Genomic DNA, 17,326 nt, shown 5'->3' on the forward strand with positions numbered 1-17,326 from the left:
CTTGAAACCATATTCTTTATACATGCACAATGCCAATGCCATTACTTCGGCCTTTGACCTTTTGGCTTTAGAGAAGGAGTTGCTTACACATTTCAACACATTTGACCTTGTGACTTTGACCAATATCAGCACCATGGACCTTTTGATAATTGAGATGAAGTTGTTTAAATATTTCAACACATTTTACTGGGTCAAGGTTATTCATTTTAACAATGCACAACGACAGACAGAACACTATGGCTTTAGGTCACCCTGACCCTTCCGGTCAGATGACCTGATAAATATGTAACCATGAATCTTGACCCTTTAAATTATCTGAAGAGTATCAAACAGGCATGAATGTGAATATTCTGAGAAATTCATTAAAAATATTCTTGTAAATTCATGTATTCTGTAAAATTCAGTGGGACTATCATTTTAAAGAATTCATTAACATATTTCACAATTTAGGGCATTATCAATAAAAATTTGGTGAGTTACAGAAAGATTTTTTTTTAAACTTTGAGGCATTTAAACTAGCAAGATATACTATAAAGAGCTTTAAATTGTAATATACAATACAAGTATAGTTTTACACAGAAACGCACATCCCCCTTCCCCATCCCCATATAAAACTAAATAGAACTTAGACATCTGAAATATTTTAACAAGGGAAACATAACTAGAAAATTCTAATGAAGAGCCTGCTGTTAAAAAGCTATTCTGTACATGTAAAACTCATTTTAGGAAATGAGCAACAAAAACAGGTCTGAGATAATTAAAGGTTCATTAGCCACATAATTGTCTTGTCTGGGAATAGAAATATCATTGTCTATTTTCTTTCACAGCAAGTAGGCATATTTCAATAATGCTATAGAACTAGATTTTTTATTTCAAATTCTGCAAAATATTCAATTTAGTTAATTGTTCATATATTATAATGACTTATGTAGTATAAAGAGAAACTGATTATATGATGAAACTGATATCAGTCTACATCATGATGATAGTAATGACGATGATGATTATGATAATGACGATGATAGTGATGACAATGATTATAATGACAATGATGAAATTGATGACAACAACATGACAACTGCACAGCAAAATATTAAAAAAAAAAGAGGAAGACAGCAAAGAAAGAGGAATTTGACAATAGTGATAACTAAAGCATATCATGATGAAAGAAAGTTGATGAAATAACACAACAATGATAACTTCAAAAACATGAAGCTCAAAAAATGTTTCATGAAATTAAAATAAAAACCTGATGGGACTTGTAATTGGTTGAAAATGAATTGAAGAAATGATGTTGAAATATATCCTAGATATCCAAAAGAAAAAAAATGACAGAAACAAGCAATAAATATCTTAACCACCATGATAATGAGATACATTCTGAATGACAATTGATTGCCATGACAAACACCTAAATGACCCTGAGTAACCGACTCATCTGAAATTCATTAACAAATTTTATTATGGAAGAAAATGAAAAAAACATAACTCCACCAATACATGTACATTTTAAAATCTGAAAAACACCAGAAAGTGTTTTTAGGTATTTTTCTTTAAGTAAAATAGGCTACAGCAATGTATACATAAAGCATCTGTAAGAAGGAGACTGCTAACTGTTTCAAACTTACCACAAGGAATTCTTTTTTGTCCACAATCTGGTTTCCATCCGTGTCAAACATATTGAATGCAATTCTGAAACCTGACTGGGGCTCTGAAAAATACAATCATAAAAAAAATGTGTGAGTTGTAAACCTTCATTAAGCTTAGTCATATGAAATAACACATTCATGTTTTGGACACACCACAGATAACTTAAAATAGCTGTGTACCAGAACACAAATAGATTCAACATATTTGTTTACTTAATTTCCTAAATTATACCATCTTGCCTGGTGTTTTGATTTCTCTAGTATTTAGTCTAATGTTGTACTTTTGATTCTAGAAATGTACTCTAATCTTTACATATCAAACAAATGCTAAATCAGGTATTTTGATATGAATAGACATGAAAATATAAGCAGATTACTTTCAGCAATTCAGTAAACTGAAAACAGTTTGAAGATCACATAAGACTTTGATTTGAAGACTACTTACTAAATGAAAATATTAGACATTATAGATAATTTAAGACTCGCTAAATTATCTTTCTAGGTTATTCAGCAATAACCAAAAAAAGAAGTATACTCCAAATGAACCATGAAACAGTTCATAATGTCAAGACTATATACTTTGTTTCTTGTGTTATGCATCAATCAAATTAAGAAAAAATCAATATAACCCTTATAGTTTAATCTGAACGTAATATCTTGAACATTTTCATTGATCACTGCATTGTCCAATCAGATGTGACATTACAAAATGATGTCACATTTTTTGTTTTGGAGCAATAACAAAAATTTGGCCAATGAAAATGCTTGTTTCATAAAGGATTAAATCATATGAGTATTGATATAATATTTATAACAAGAAAACTAAATTCTGACATCATAGTTCTATCTATGAAGGCTATATATTCAAATCTTTAAATAAAACTTCAAAAGAGAAAGCCAATATATTTATCATACATATATGTTTATCTATCAGAGGAGCAGCATTATTCCATTTGATTCAATCTGTTTTTAAACCAGGAAGACATATGATTTTTGAGGCACAATATAAAGGTAATATTACCAAATGTGAAATTGACATGACTCACATACCAATGTGAATATATTTCGTAATCAAAACGCAAATTGAATGAAAAGGATTATGCACATTAATCAATATTAGAATTAAAAAAACAAAAAGATACTTATAAAACAAACACATTTAAATTCTAGATACGTCTATGACAAAATATTAAAAATTAAAGTACCTGGAACATCAATTCAGTGTGATTTTTTTTACCAACAAATTTTTTTGATATGGTATATGTAAGAGATCCAATGCTCAATTAGAATGTGCAATATAGCCTGTAAAAGGATAAATTTACTTTTCATTCTATATATAAAGCATATCTTATTTCTGATGTACATCTATTAAAAGAGATGTGAAAACAATATCACTTTATATGGATTCCTGTATTAAAGGCACAAAGAAACAAAGTGGTTAATTAAGTGCCACTTCCTAGTAAATCTTATTGGAGACAAATGAAATATGAAAATATATCTTTATGTAGAGATATCATTTACAGAAGCAAATTATGACTGATCTGGAGGCAGAATTAATTAAAATACAGCTTATTTTGAAACATTTGGAATATTGAGATAAAAACTGTTTCCTTTGCATGGTATTAAGAAAAAAATGATAAGATTTTCAAATATTGTGAATTCTTTTTGTGATGACAAATTGTCATTAAACATAACATAATGACTAACAGTAAGGAGCTCTTAAAGATAAAATTGTCAGCGTTGATTCAATTTAATGATAAATTATACTGAGTGTAGCGTGTCATTCATAAAGGGGAGATAACTGATATGTGAGGGCGGGGGGGGGGGATGTCAATTTATTCAAGGGAGGTATCAGTTATGTGGGTGAATATCCCGTCTTTATTTGATGTAGGAAATGAAAACTGCACTGGGTAACAGAATTTATGTAACGGATATAAATAAAGCATCTAATAATAAGGCACAGGATGTAGGTTTCCTTCATATAGGGAAGGTAACTTCACCAAATATCATCAAAAGTAAGAAGACAAGGTCATTTTGTAGGGGAGACAACTGTTGCAACTGATAATTCCTTTCTCATGAAATATTTACTTGAGCATGTTGGCATTAGAGAGCTTTCTAAGATTGGCGTGTTTACATAGCCATGAATAGTTGGGATTATTATCAGTGTAACTGCTTGTAGTAGCTGGTTACTACCTTACTTAGCAACACATGGAGGCCCATCACATATCACCCACAGCACCTTAGTTACAGTACATTTCTCCAGGACACTACCATAACAACACTGTCAATCATTTCATTTGAATTTTTTTAACAAAAACATTACAGGTACCTGGCATTAACCACACACCTCAGATCTTCACTCATAAGTGTATGGGGCAATGCTCTACTGACTACGCTTTCTCATGGCCACTGTTGGCGAAATATGGCAGAGAACCAAAGACAGCTTGACTATATTCCTGTGTTTTCCCTTTACCAGTAAGCCAATGCAACTTTGAGACAGGGGAGGTAACTGAAGCACTGGGTAATACATTAACTTATGAAGTGCTAGAGCTGTAGACAACTGGAGTATTGAGACAGGGGAGATAACTGAAGCACTGAGTGATACATCAACTTATGTAGTGCTAGAGCTGTAAACAATGGGCATATTGAGACAGGGGAGATAACTGAAGCACTGAGTAATACATTAACTTATGTAGTAGTAGAGCTGTAGACAACTGGAGTATTGAGACAGGGGAGATAACTGAAGCACTGGGTAATACATTATCTTATGTAGTGCTAGAGCTGTAGACAATGGGAATATTGAGACAGGGGAGATAACTGAAGCACTGGGTAATACATTAACTTATGTAGTGCTAGAGCTGTAGACAACTGGAGTATTGAGACAGGGGAGATAACTGAAGCACTAGGTAATACATTAACTTATGTAGTGCTAGAGCTGTAGACAACTGGAGTATTGAGACAGGGGAGATAACTGAAGCACTGGGTAATACATTAACTTATGTAGTGCTAGAGCTGTAGACAATGGGAATAGTGGACTTCTTATATCAGCACTTGTAATTATCTGACTGTTGCCAATTTAACAAAAAATTTACAGATTGGTATCTGAGATATGTATTTAGATCAGAACTTCTGAATAATATTCAAAACTCAAGAATCTACAAAGAAACAAGTCGAGGCCCATAATTTCACCAGGCTAAACATTCGAAAACCAAAAACAAAAAAACACTGAAATGGGAAGAGTTTAATAACTAAGTATGACACTTGAGCAATTTGATTATTACTTACGCTGTTTAGCGTTATTTTATTTCATGGTGTTCAAATTTCTTTAAGACTATCATCATATTTCTGTAGTACTTATTGAGAACATAGTCAAATTATACCTATTCACCAGGTAATGACACATAGATACAATCATTTGTAATACAAGGATGGAACCCAAATTGTGATACACAAAAAGAGGATCAAACCTATTGATGATTTCTTTGTAGTAGCTTTAATTCACCACATTAATATGCTAAACTACCTTCACATGACTATCCATTTAAAGAGAATTCTACAAAAACTAAAAACTGTATATCTTTAATCCACACAGTAATAGGCCTTATTGATTTTCAAAAGTAACTCATCCTTTCAGTAAGTAATTTACTTACATACTGGAATAACAAATGAATTTGGCTAATTTGCACACATTAAAAGAAAATTGATTTTGTTACCCAAATGGGCTAGATTGCACTATTCTTATAGTGATATCAACTGTTAGTTCAGTCAAAATTTATACATAATAATAATTCAAGCTATTAAAGGAAGATAACTTTTAAACAAATATGTTTGGGATGGGTTGTAGAGCCAATGCTGTGTACTGTTAAATGGTGGGTAGATGAATCCTCGGCCTTCCACTTGGATACCCGAGGGTATGCAGGAGATTGATAGGATAGAGTGAGCTAAACTCTGGAGAATTAATCACAACAGGCTGGAGGCAGCTTCTAGTAATCTAATTGGTATCATCTACTGGTTTCATCATAACGTTTGGGCTTCACATCAATTCCCTATCTACTGTTAAATATGATGAATACAGATAACAAGAAATAGAGCAACTTTAATATATCATTACATCTAATTTTGTTGTCTGTTTAAAATTTTAGTCATTGATTAATTCATTTATCTTCAGCAAAAAGATGGGAAGAGAGGATCCATAATTTTTATTTTTTTTTTCCTTTTTCTTTTACAACAAAATTTTTACAGCAATTATTATTGTTTATTTTATTTGACTTGAATTTACTTTCGGCTCTTGTCTAAGGCATTGGGACTGGTTACTATCTTTATTAGAGAAAATGATTACCACAGTTAGAACTATAAGACATTATCCATGCCACTAAAGAGGGTCTCAGATCAAAGAGTTACTTCCCTTGCACTTTAAAGCAACATTATCAGCGAAGAATCAACTTGTAGCCATCCAACAGTAGTACAACAAAATAACTGCATGACCTCTACATTTTAGATTAAGGAAAATCACCATACAAAGCTTAGAGAAAAATTTGGAGAACTGATGGATGGGTTGAAATGGAATACATTCTTATCATGTTCGTTTTTTTTTTTTCGTAAAACTGACGATTTTCTGATTATCCAGTCTTTTGAAGTTTATAAACGATTTGAAACGGATGAAAAGTACAACATTTGTCGAGATTATATTTGGCATAATCTTGTACAAAATCACTTGTCAATCACCTTCCATTTCCCGGGAACACAGAAAATGCTAATCCTGTGTCACAATCTCCACCTACGAACAAGAGAAAACTGACTCCGCTAATACACCTTCCCCAGCCACTTGCTTTTACATTTCTACCATATCCGAGAAATCATGCTTTGCTATCAAAAATCTACATCTACGACCCCATGTAGAATTTTTGTTACATTCAGGTTCTAAGGGATTTATGCCCCTAAACTCTTTAACATCAAAATGCTGTGATTAAATAATCCCATTAATCTTCAACACTTTTTTTTATCTATAAAATTTGACTATGCTTTAAATAACTGTAAAAACAAGTTTTTGTTTCATCTTTTGACACATTTTCTATTCAATCAGATATTCGTGGATATTGATGAGTCTTTTTAAACCTGTTATTATCTGTGAAATTTCTAAACATTCTGCCAGACATAATTTGTTAGTATGAAATGTATCGCTCCTGTTGAAAACTTGAATTAGACATAAAACTTTGTTGTAGATAATACTGGTAGAATTAAGTAAAATTTCTTGAGAAATAAAATCTGTATTCTATGATAGGGTTTCAGGTAAAATATTTCAACAGGACACACTTGGAAGCAGAATAGATAATACCAACTGCTGTGCTTTAGATGTCTTTTAATTTCGAAGGAAATCCTTGATGTGCTCCAGAATATCCACAACGTTATCACACATGATATAACATAAATGTTTAATTCTTTGTTGAAATTTTCAAAAGTGCTTAATTTTCAAACGCCGGAAGATATAAAAATATATTCAAACTTTTTCAAACATACCAAAAAGTAATTACATCTTTTAATTTCTGAGCTGAAATCATTTGCTATCAAAAATATTCAACTTTAATCCACAAAAGTTACTACTATTGAATTTTTTCTTCATCTAAAGTATGACAGCATAATGCAGTCTTGATACCTTTGGAATGTATGGATCTAGGACGCATTCAGAAACGAATCTTTAGAACTGGGTCGTGGCTACCCTGCTGGTTCTGATGCTATATACTGGTCCGACAATGGCCATAAGTCTCCAGTCACTTAATATAACCCACTTAGTGTAATATCATCAGCAGACTACATTTTAAATGTGCAATTTTGGTGTTGAGTTCTTTCATGTCTGGTGTTTTCTGTTTTTCTTTTCAAAGAAATTTGGTTACTGGTAGCTTGTGTCTATACATATCACAAAGGCGAACACCTATAGACAGATTCCTACAGAGATGCACAGACGGTTATTTAGAAATGGAGAAAACCAGACATCCATTATGAGCTAATTATCCCCTGTAAGAATGGACATTAATACTCAACCCGTGACATCGGTAATCTTCAAGTCAGGAGAGAAAAAAACTTTGGTACCGAAAATACACCAGCAGTGGGTTACTGGTGTGGATAGGAATAGCATCCCAATTCGAATATCCTGACGTGAAAATTTGAGGGCGTTATCAAAATTCTGATATTGTATTCTGTCCCTGATTAGAGAAGCTATTGAAGCCTGCATGCAGCCTCTCCTTTTTCGAAGAAGAAATAAACGATTGGTGCTTGCCAAGCAAAAAAATACATTTAACTTTTTCATCATACGTCTCCCGTAAACTTTACCGGAATAAGATAATGTGTAATATCTGAAATGGTGAAGCATGATAAAAGCCTGGAGTGTCGATTAGTGTTACTGACGCTGTAATCACCATAAAAATACCCATATTGTTATTGTTCTTACCTGAAGACTTGCTTAATTTCCCCATTAAGATGATGTGGGGTAATTAGTATCAAATCTTGTAAGTCCGAAAGCAACACATACTTCAGAAACCACCCACTTTTCAATTGTCAGCATACTTATAGAAACACACATTTCACGGAAACACTGCATGAGGACTCCAAATTGTTAAGAAATATTGAATTTCCCTGACAGCATCCAGAAACATTTAAATAACTAACTGCATGGATGCTGGCTTTACAGAAGCACCAGGAAATATTCAATGATTTGACGACTTACAGAACTATTCCTATTGATGAAATATCAGTTTTACGGAAACATCAAGAAATATTTAATATTCTGAAAACTTTCATAAATATTCATATCACTGAATATTAATCAGGTTTAGGAAAATATCAGGAAAATTTAACTTTTCTGACTATACCCAACTCACTAACTACTAATTTTACCCAAACATTCTATCACTCACTAACTACTAACTTTACCCAAACATTCTATAACTCACTAACTACTAACTTTACCTAAACATTCTATAACTCACTAACTACTGACTATACCCAAATATTCTATAACTCACTAACTACTAACTTTACCCAAACATTCTATAACTCACTAACTACTAACTTTACCCAAACATTCTATAACTCACTAACTACTAACTTTACCCAAACATTCTATAACTCACTAACTACTAATTTTACCCAAACATTCTATCACTCACTAACTACTAACTTTACCCAAACATTCTATAACTCACTAACTACTAACTTTACCCAAACACTCTATAACTCACTAACTACTAACTTTACCTAAACATTCTATAACTCACTAACTACTGACTATACCCAAATATTCTATAACTCACTAACTACTGACTATACCCAAACATTCTATAACTCACTAACTACTGACTATACCCAAACATTCTATAACTCACTAACTACTGACTATACCCAAACACTCTATAACTCACTAACTACTAACTTTACCTAAACATTCTATAACTCACTAACTACTGACTATACCCAAACATTCTATAACTCACTAACTACTGACTATACCCAAACATTCTATAACTCACTAACTACTGACTTTACCCAAACATTCTATAACTCACTAACTACTGACTTTACCCAAACATTCTATAACTCACTAACTACTAACTTTACCTAAACATTCTATAACTCACTAACTACTGACTTTACCCAAACATTCTATAACTCAACTACTGACTATACCCAAACATTCTATAACTCACTAACTACTGACTATACCCAAACATTCTATAACTCACTAACTACTGACTTTACCCAAACATTCTATAACTCACTAACTACTAACTTTACCCAAATATTCTATATTTCACTAACTACTAGCATTGTACTGAGAGTTGTGACCTACATGTGAATGATATCTGATGTGTTGAACATATGTACACTGTATACTATGCATCAACATAAATAACTCCATTGATCTGACAGATAATATTCATTTTCACAGTGTTTAAATCATTTAAACTGAGAGTCTGTTTCATCTAACATTTAAAAGTACACCTTATTATGAAACAAATCTGTTATCCTGGATAACAAATTCCTCACATGTAAAACATTAATACTTTTGCAAAATTTTAAAACTGCTTTCATGATGGTTACAAGTGCTTTAGTGATAAGATAGACAAGAAAAAAACCTATCTTCCAATTTAATTTAAGTGATGCTAAGCTGTGATTCCTGATTATACATTAAAATAATCAAAACAGGTCTTTTAAACTAAAAGGCTTAATTTACTTTACAAGGTAAGGTAGTTTGTACCAAAGCAATTAAATCCATTTTTTCATCAAAAAGCATTTAAAGAGACATATTTACATTATTAGATCGCCATGAAAATCACACCTGTACATCTGGGAATAACTTACCATGATACAGGTACCTATTTTTACAACAAGTTTACATAATAATCTAAATTTATGCTCTTTTCATGATTTTTCTTTTTGTTCTGAAAATATGTTCTGAGCTTTTTAGTAAATTTATGTTAAAAATCTTTATAGAACATGTGTCACTCCTGACATATTGAATGATACTGCTTTTATCAGGTAGCAGAAGTTCTAGCATGTGCCTTGTAACCTATTAACAGAAACAATTTATGGAAAGTCGAAATTGGAAAAAAGTAAAATGTGAATGAGAAATTGAAACAAAATATAGCGTGCACAACACACAAATTCTGTTGAGTACTGAGGAATCCAAATATAAAGTGAGTACTGAGAGGAAATTGACACTGCTAGCAAATGAATTCATTTGGTACATTTTCTCATCATGACTCCTGCATCAGCGGTCTTATCTAACGTTGCTCAAGTGTTTTCGAGGTGTCTGTCTGTAGGTATATTTTTATAGTGGTAACCGGAGTTCACCCAGTAGCAGATTCTAAGCACAGATGTATGTGAGGTATAGATATATTGGATATGGACGAGTCTACTATTTTATAATTATCTCCACTCCTTGGCATATATCCTTGCCATTTTTTTATGTTACCCCAATTAAATTCACCCATGATTGCTTTTATTCAACAAGCTTTAACTAATCAGACAGTTTTTATACAGGAATATTTTCACACTATACTGGTGTCAGAGGGTCAGGAAGATAGGAAATCTTTATGGAACCCGGAACCGCACGTCTATCATCTGATTCACCTAGATGCTCAAATAACATTGCATTATTGTGATAAAGATAACCCGTACCCTACTGACACTGTATACATTTATGTCTAGTTAAAAATATCAGAAAAGTTAATGGTAAAAACAAACATGCTTGCATATCTTGACAAAGTGTGATGGATTTAAAGTTTTTCAGTTAATCTATCTATAATGATTTATTTACAAGATGGTCATAGGTCAAGGATACTGACAAATATGAGACCTCAAATTACTGGAAAAGCCATGAGCAAATTTCCTTGATGAGGTTTAAAGACAAGAGCCCCAAAGTGTCTGTAGTTGCTCACCTGAATATTAAGCTTTCACATTAAAAAGGTTTTTTTCTCCAAATGAGGAATTTCATGTTCCAATATCAAGTTGGTAAATATATCATCCTCTATCATCTATCTTTATTTTTCTAATTGCAACCCCACTTCCCACTTCCCCACAGGGCCCAGACCAACCATTTATACAACACTGAATCCCCTTCACAAAATGATGTTTCAGACCAAAGGATCTCTTTCTGGAACAAGAGGCTCATGGGCCATTAGTGGTCATTTAACTTTAAAGACCTGTATATAAAAGATGCTAAATAGGCTTAAAATAAATTGTTCAACTACTCTACAGCTTACACAGAATACATTGATTGGTTCAGAAAGACCTTTTCTGCAAGCTTGAAATCATATTCTTTATACATGTACTACACAAATGCCATTAATCCAGACATACTGCTTGTTGAAAAATTATGCTACAGGCCCAACATCAAGACCATTGGCCTTTTTTTATTGAGAAGAAGTTGCTTACACATTTAACACATTTGACCCCTGTGACCTAGAAAGAGGATCAAAGTCATTTATATCAACAAATTTGGTAGCCCTTCATCACATCATGCTACAGGCCCAATATTAGTAATATGGACCTTTTGGTTATTAAGAAGATGTCATTGAAACATTATAGCAAATTTGACACCTGTGACCTTGAAAGAGGATCAAGGTCATTCATATTAACAAACTTGGTACCCCTTCACCCAAGTATGTTACAGGCCATATTTCATCATCCTGGGCCTTTTGGTTATTGAGAAAAGTCGTTTCAATTTTTTTGACATATTTAACCCTGTGACCTTGAAAGTAAGTGAAGGTCATTTATATTAACAAACTTGGTAGCCCTTCATCCTAGCATGCTATAGTCCAAATATCTGCACCTGGGCCTTCTGCTTATTTAGAAGTAGTTGTTTAATTATTTTAACATATCTGACCCATGTGACCTTCTAAGTGGTCAAGATAATTAATATTAACAAACATAGTAGCCCTAAATCCAAGCATGGTACAACCCTAATATCAGCACCCTTGGCCTTTTGGTTATTGAGAAGGAGTTGTATAAACCTTTCCACATATTTGACTCCTGTCACCTTGAAAGTGCATAAAGGTCATTTATATTAACAAACTTGGTAGCCCTTCATCCTAGCATGCTACTGGCCCAATATCAGTGTCTGGGTCTCCTGGTTATTGAGAAGCAGTTGTTTAATCATTTTAACATATTTGACCCCTGTGACTTTGAAAGTGGGTCAAAGTCATTCATATCAACAAATTTAGTAGTCCTTGATACTATCATGCTACATGCCCAATATCAGTACATTGAACCCCATGGTTATTGAGAAGAAGTCATTTGAATGGAAAGTGTATGCACCGCAGACGGTGCATTATGATGAACGTAACACAATGGGTATAGGTCATCCTGACCCTTCTGGTCAGAAGACCTATAGATCTGTTAAGACAATGGTGGACAAAGATTATGCTGCAAGTTCTTGGTGCATTGAAAACAAAAACAAGTTTTTTTCCTTTAAGAAAACTTTTCTTATTTGAGAAACTGTTGAAAAAATGACATTTTTTTAAAGTTTGAAATTGTTCATTTCTATTAATTAACAATATTTAAAATTCTATTTGACATGGAAACTTGCAGCAGAATCTACTTATTCAAGTCTGACATCCTATGACTATGTACACCATTGTTTTAACAGATTATTTGAGGAAATACAAACCCTTGTCAAACCCTGACAAAACGGACTAAAATTGAAATACTTATCTTTTGGCTTTTACCGGTTCTCAATTTTGATGAATTTTCACCAAATGTTTTTGACATAAAGGGCCAAATAATTTATAAAGATTTTTGGTGCACTCAAATTTGAAGTACATGCTTTAGTTCTTTGATGATTGTCAATTGTCAAAATTTCAATTTTGAAACTACATTTTTTTTTTATTTTGCAATATTTTGATACATATCTAACACCATATTGTCAAACTGATCCTTGTCAATGAAACAGTATATCATTAGGTAATATAAGCTGTTTTTTATCACATTTTCATATGAAAAACTGAACCCTGTCATACTCCTATGGTTACAACACAAAATGGGTTGTAGCACAGGCTCTTTGGACCTTCTGAATTTTTTAATCCTATTTCATGGGTTGTTACTCAAGGTGCTTCAAATATCACAAAATTCCATTGTTCCTGAAAGCGATCCAAACAGGAAGAATTTTAAAGCTGTTCCTCTATCTTCCCATTTGTGTTCTAAGTTTTTGCCCCCAATGGAGTGTCACACTCACAATTTAGACCAAATTTGTGAATAATTGTATAAATTGAGTCATTTGTAACTGGTAGTAATTTGTTAAAAACAGTTGACAAATCGATGGACGGATGAATGACTCGTAATGACATAAGCTCAATCATACATCACACCAAGTGAGCTAAACATGTAGTAACTTCTATGTGTATTTCTAGAAGTCAAAAATATACTGATCTCGCAACTCTCCGTGATCAAAACAGAACAAGATGTAAGATAACACAATATTGAACAACACATCATATTAGAATTTCATTAATAGCACTCCAAACTAAACTTAGACCTGAGATAATAAGTGCTTATTTATCTGTCACTTGACACAATCTCTTCTGAAAGTGTCTACAACAATTTTAAGCACATCTCATATATATATCAAACCACCAGATACTTCAGATAATTAGAACTTCTTCATATCGGGATACTTCTTTCCCCACAAACAGTTCTTATCGTATTCGAAATGGAGAAGATTCACTTAATATCAAAATGTCAGCTGCTGTATCTCAATTGGTTACGATGGGTGGAGGAACACGAAGGAAGTAGGCTGGATCACATTAGCAACACTTTGGGGGCACATATCATCATTGCAATTTAGAGAAATTCACAGTTCAATTTTGTTGTTTAAACTCAACAATTTAAAAGTTAGATAAAATATTGTTTTTAACTGTAGCTGAATTATCACAAAATCTAATGCTTTCAAAATAAAGTCCAATATGCCATAAAGCATCATTTTCTTGGTCAATTTATTCATCAACAGCTACTGGATCTGGTGAGGTCTCCTTGTAGTAGCTACCTCACAGATCATCATATGGGAGGCCAGTTGCATTGGCCATCCAAAACAATTGTGGTTAAGTGTTGTCAAGGACAGACTGTTTCTTGGTTTCCTGAGAAACCCTTAACCACAGAGGGATTGAAGGCCCACATGTTTCTGATCTTTACCTGAGCTTTAAAACTCCTTAACTGACAGGGCTTTGCTTGGTTGACATTATACTTTAAAGTACCACTCACTTATCATACTGCACTACGAAAAAGATGGAAAAACGGACAGGTTGGAATCATTCTCATGTCAAAATAGTGAAGTCGACAAAAATAATGACAGTGACAACTGAAAACTGTAAAACTGGCACTCTACCATTTGTTAAAATAGTTTTAAATGTTTAGAAAAAGAAACCTAGATGATTAAAACAGGTGTTCATCACATAAAGATTCAACTACATATACATATATATGTAAGTTTTCTGTTATATATATAGAAATATTTCAATTCCTTTAAATCTAAAGTTTATCAGCAATACTTCTAGATATCAGTATGGAACATCAAATTTCTGACTCCTGAAAGAGACTTTCAGGACCTGACCTTGACTTTTAGATGTCTACTTGGTAGAGTTTACTTCAGGTGGTTTTTCTGTACTATATTATATAGTCCATAAACATCCACTAGCACCCACTTATGGTCCACAACAACAGGGGCAGGAAAAACCATTAACTTATTGACACAATTGGCCTGTAAGCCTTTCATCTTCCTCATGGCTGTTGAATGTGAAGAGTAGCCCTCAGATTCCAGTAGCAGACAAGACAGCTCCAAGATAGGTCTGGATGTTCTCAACAGGAGTTTGACCTCAGACTAGGGCATGGGAAACTACATGCTCCAGGAACCGCAGACACTAAGGCAGACAGTCAGGGTAATTAACACACTACAGATTTAGAGGGAGGGACAATGAGGTCAACAGTCAAAGGTCAATATTAACTACAAAGGAGGCTTATGTCAAGAGTCAAAGGTTAAATGTACTACTATATCAAAGAATGCACCAATCACAAACACTCTATAAAGTATATTGACTTCTTATAATGCATAAGACAAGGTCATCTGAGGCCAAAGGTCACAAATATCAGCTTTTCATGACCTCAGGGATCAATATACTTCAAAACGCATTCATGTGTTTGGTCTTTAGGAAAAGTTCTTGTTTAAAGGGATAAACTGAACAGTATACAAGAAGACAGTGTTAAAAAACTCTGCAGTAGATATATGACAGTCACACCAAACCAAAAGGAAAATACTGGACTTCGAGCAGGCTCGGAAGAGGCAGATAGTGCAGTTATCTCCCCTCTTCTGTATTGTTGGTGATATCATGACGTCGACTTTATGATTAATCTAATAGAGGTCATTATTTATTACAATGCCTCGGCTTGGATTCGAACCCAGGACCTTTAGCTTACTTGTCTGATGTTTCACCAATCAAACTAAAGAGAAGTTCTCTCTAACAGCGCAAGATATTGCAGCTGGTATTTACCAGGGTTACATTAATTGATATTAAACTGAACATCTATGTTGAAGAGCAAAAGGACTTAGCAGACATTTTATGTTAACAAGAAACTCTTTCAAGGTCAAGTGTCATACAAATCAAGCTACACTTCAGATGGCAGGGAAATTATACCAATATTAATGATATGTATACTCAGAAGAGAAAGCTTAATTGACATTCAACCTATCTCTATGGCAGTCTAAAGGCACATTATAACTAGGATGTTAAATTTCTTCGTTATCAGATTACCACAAATAAGAACAAGAGGCCCAGAGGGCCTGTATCGCTCAAATGGATCTTTATGACCAACATTACCATATCTGTAAATATGTTCCACGTTCAACACATTTGACCCTGTGACCTTGACTATGGGTCAAGGTAATTTCTTTTTTGGACTTCATTAAAGGAACATACTGGCCAATTATAATGATTCTAGGCTTTTCAATATTTCAGAAGAAATTGTTAAAACATTTTAACACATTTGACTAATGTTACCTTGAAGATTAGTCAAGGTCATTTCTTTTTGCAAACTTTGTAGGACACCATAAGAGGAACATAGTAGCCTAATATAATGATTCTAGGCCTTCTGGTATTTTCAAAGAAGTCACTTAAATTTTTTTAACACATGTGACCTCTGTGACCTTGAATATGGGTTAAGGTCATTTCTTTTTGCACACTTTGTTGGGGGGCCATCAAAGGAACCTTCCAACCAAATATAATGATTCTAGGCCTTCCGGTATATTGAAAGAAATCGTTTAAAAATTTTAACACATTTGACCTCTGTGACCTTGAATATGGGTCAAGGTTATTATTTTTTTTGCAAACATTGTAGGGCTTCATCAATGGAACCTCCCAGCCATATATAATGATTCTAGGCCTTCTGGTATTTTGGAAGAAGTCGTTTAAAGGTTTTAACACATTTGACCTCTGTGACCTTAAATATGGGTCAAGGTCATTTCTTTTTGCAAATTTTGTTGGGCTTCATCAATTGGACCTTTGGGCCAGGTGAGCTAAAAAAAATCATAAATTCAAAGATTTTTATGACCAAGAAAATTATCAAGATATAAGAATAATGGCTAGAAAATACCATACAATTAAGGTTCAAGTGTTGAAAACAGATGGAAAAGTAATCTAACGTTTCTTGATTAAGATTGAGTGTGCTTTTTAAATTTTAACAGTTTTTTTCTAATCATAGAACTATTTTCCTCTTTATGATAAAGATACTGACCATATATGAAAATGTAAAATGGGTGTAAATTTTCTCCTAACATACTTGATCTACATATCCTGAGGATGCCAATTTTGTATAATTCCAATAATGAAGCAATTTTTTTCTTTTGCTCACCAAGTACTGTTTTTTTTATTCCAGTGCTTGGTAAAAGGATATCCCTTTTTTTCTTTCCCTTAATTTCAATCCCTAAAAGCTGATTCTCTCCTCTTTCTCTCTCTCTTTCTCCTTGATGGGTTCAACCTTCCCACCAATGCTGATATTACAATATCTTATTTTTCACTTCATGAACAATTCTTTTATCAACAAGAAGCCCAAGGGCCTAACAGTCACCTTGGTTACAATGCTTCATGTAACATATCATAGAAATGGTTTTGTTTAAAAAAGTAATACAACTTAAACTA

General features: G+C 33.2%; 1 protein-coding gene across 1 annotated transcript in view; it reads right to left on the reverse strand.

Moving 5' to 3' along the window:
* LOC132545121 (calcium uptake protein 3, mitochondrial-like) overlaps positions 1-17,326 on the reverse strand; it is a 142,900-nt gene that overhangs the window by 38,567 nt on the left and 87,007 nt on the right. The window contains exon 5 of the mRNA XM_060208792.1: positions 1,629-1,711. Coding sequence (XP_060064775.1) covers positions 1,629-1,711 — 83 coding nt within the window. The remainder of the gene's footprint in view (positions 1-1,628; positions 1,712-17,326) is intronic.

The sequence above is a fragment of the Ylistrum balloti genome, unplaced genomic scaffold, assembly GCF_031769215.1.
Source record: "Ylistrum balloti isolate Yb309-2 unplaced genomic scaffold, AGI_CSIRO_Ybal_v1 Utg369830, whole genome shotgun sequence".
In the NCBI taxonomy this organism is placed as follows: domain Eukaryota; kingdom Metazoa; phylum Mollusca; class Bivalvia; order Pectinida; family Pectinidae; genus Ylistrum; species Ylistrum balloti.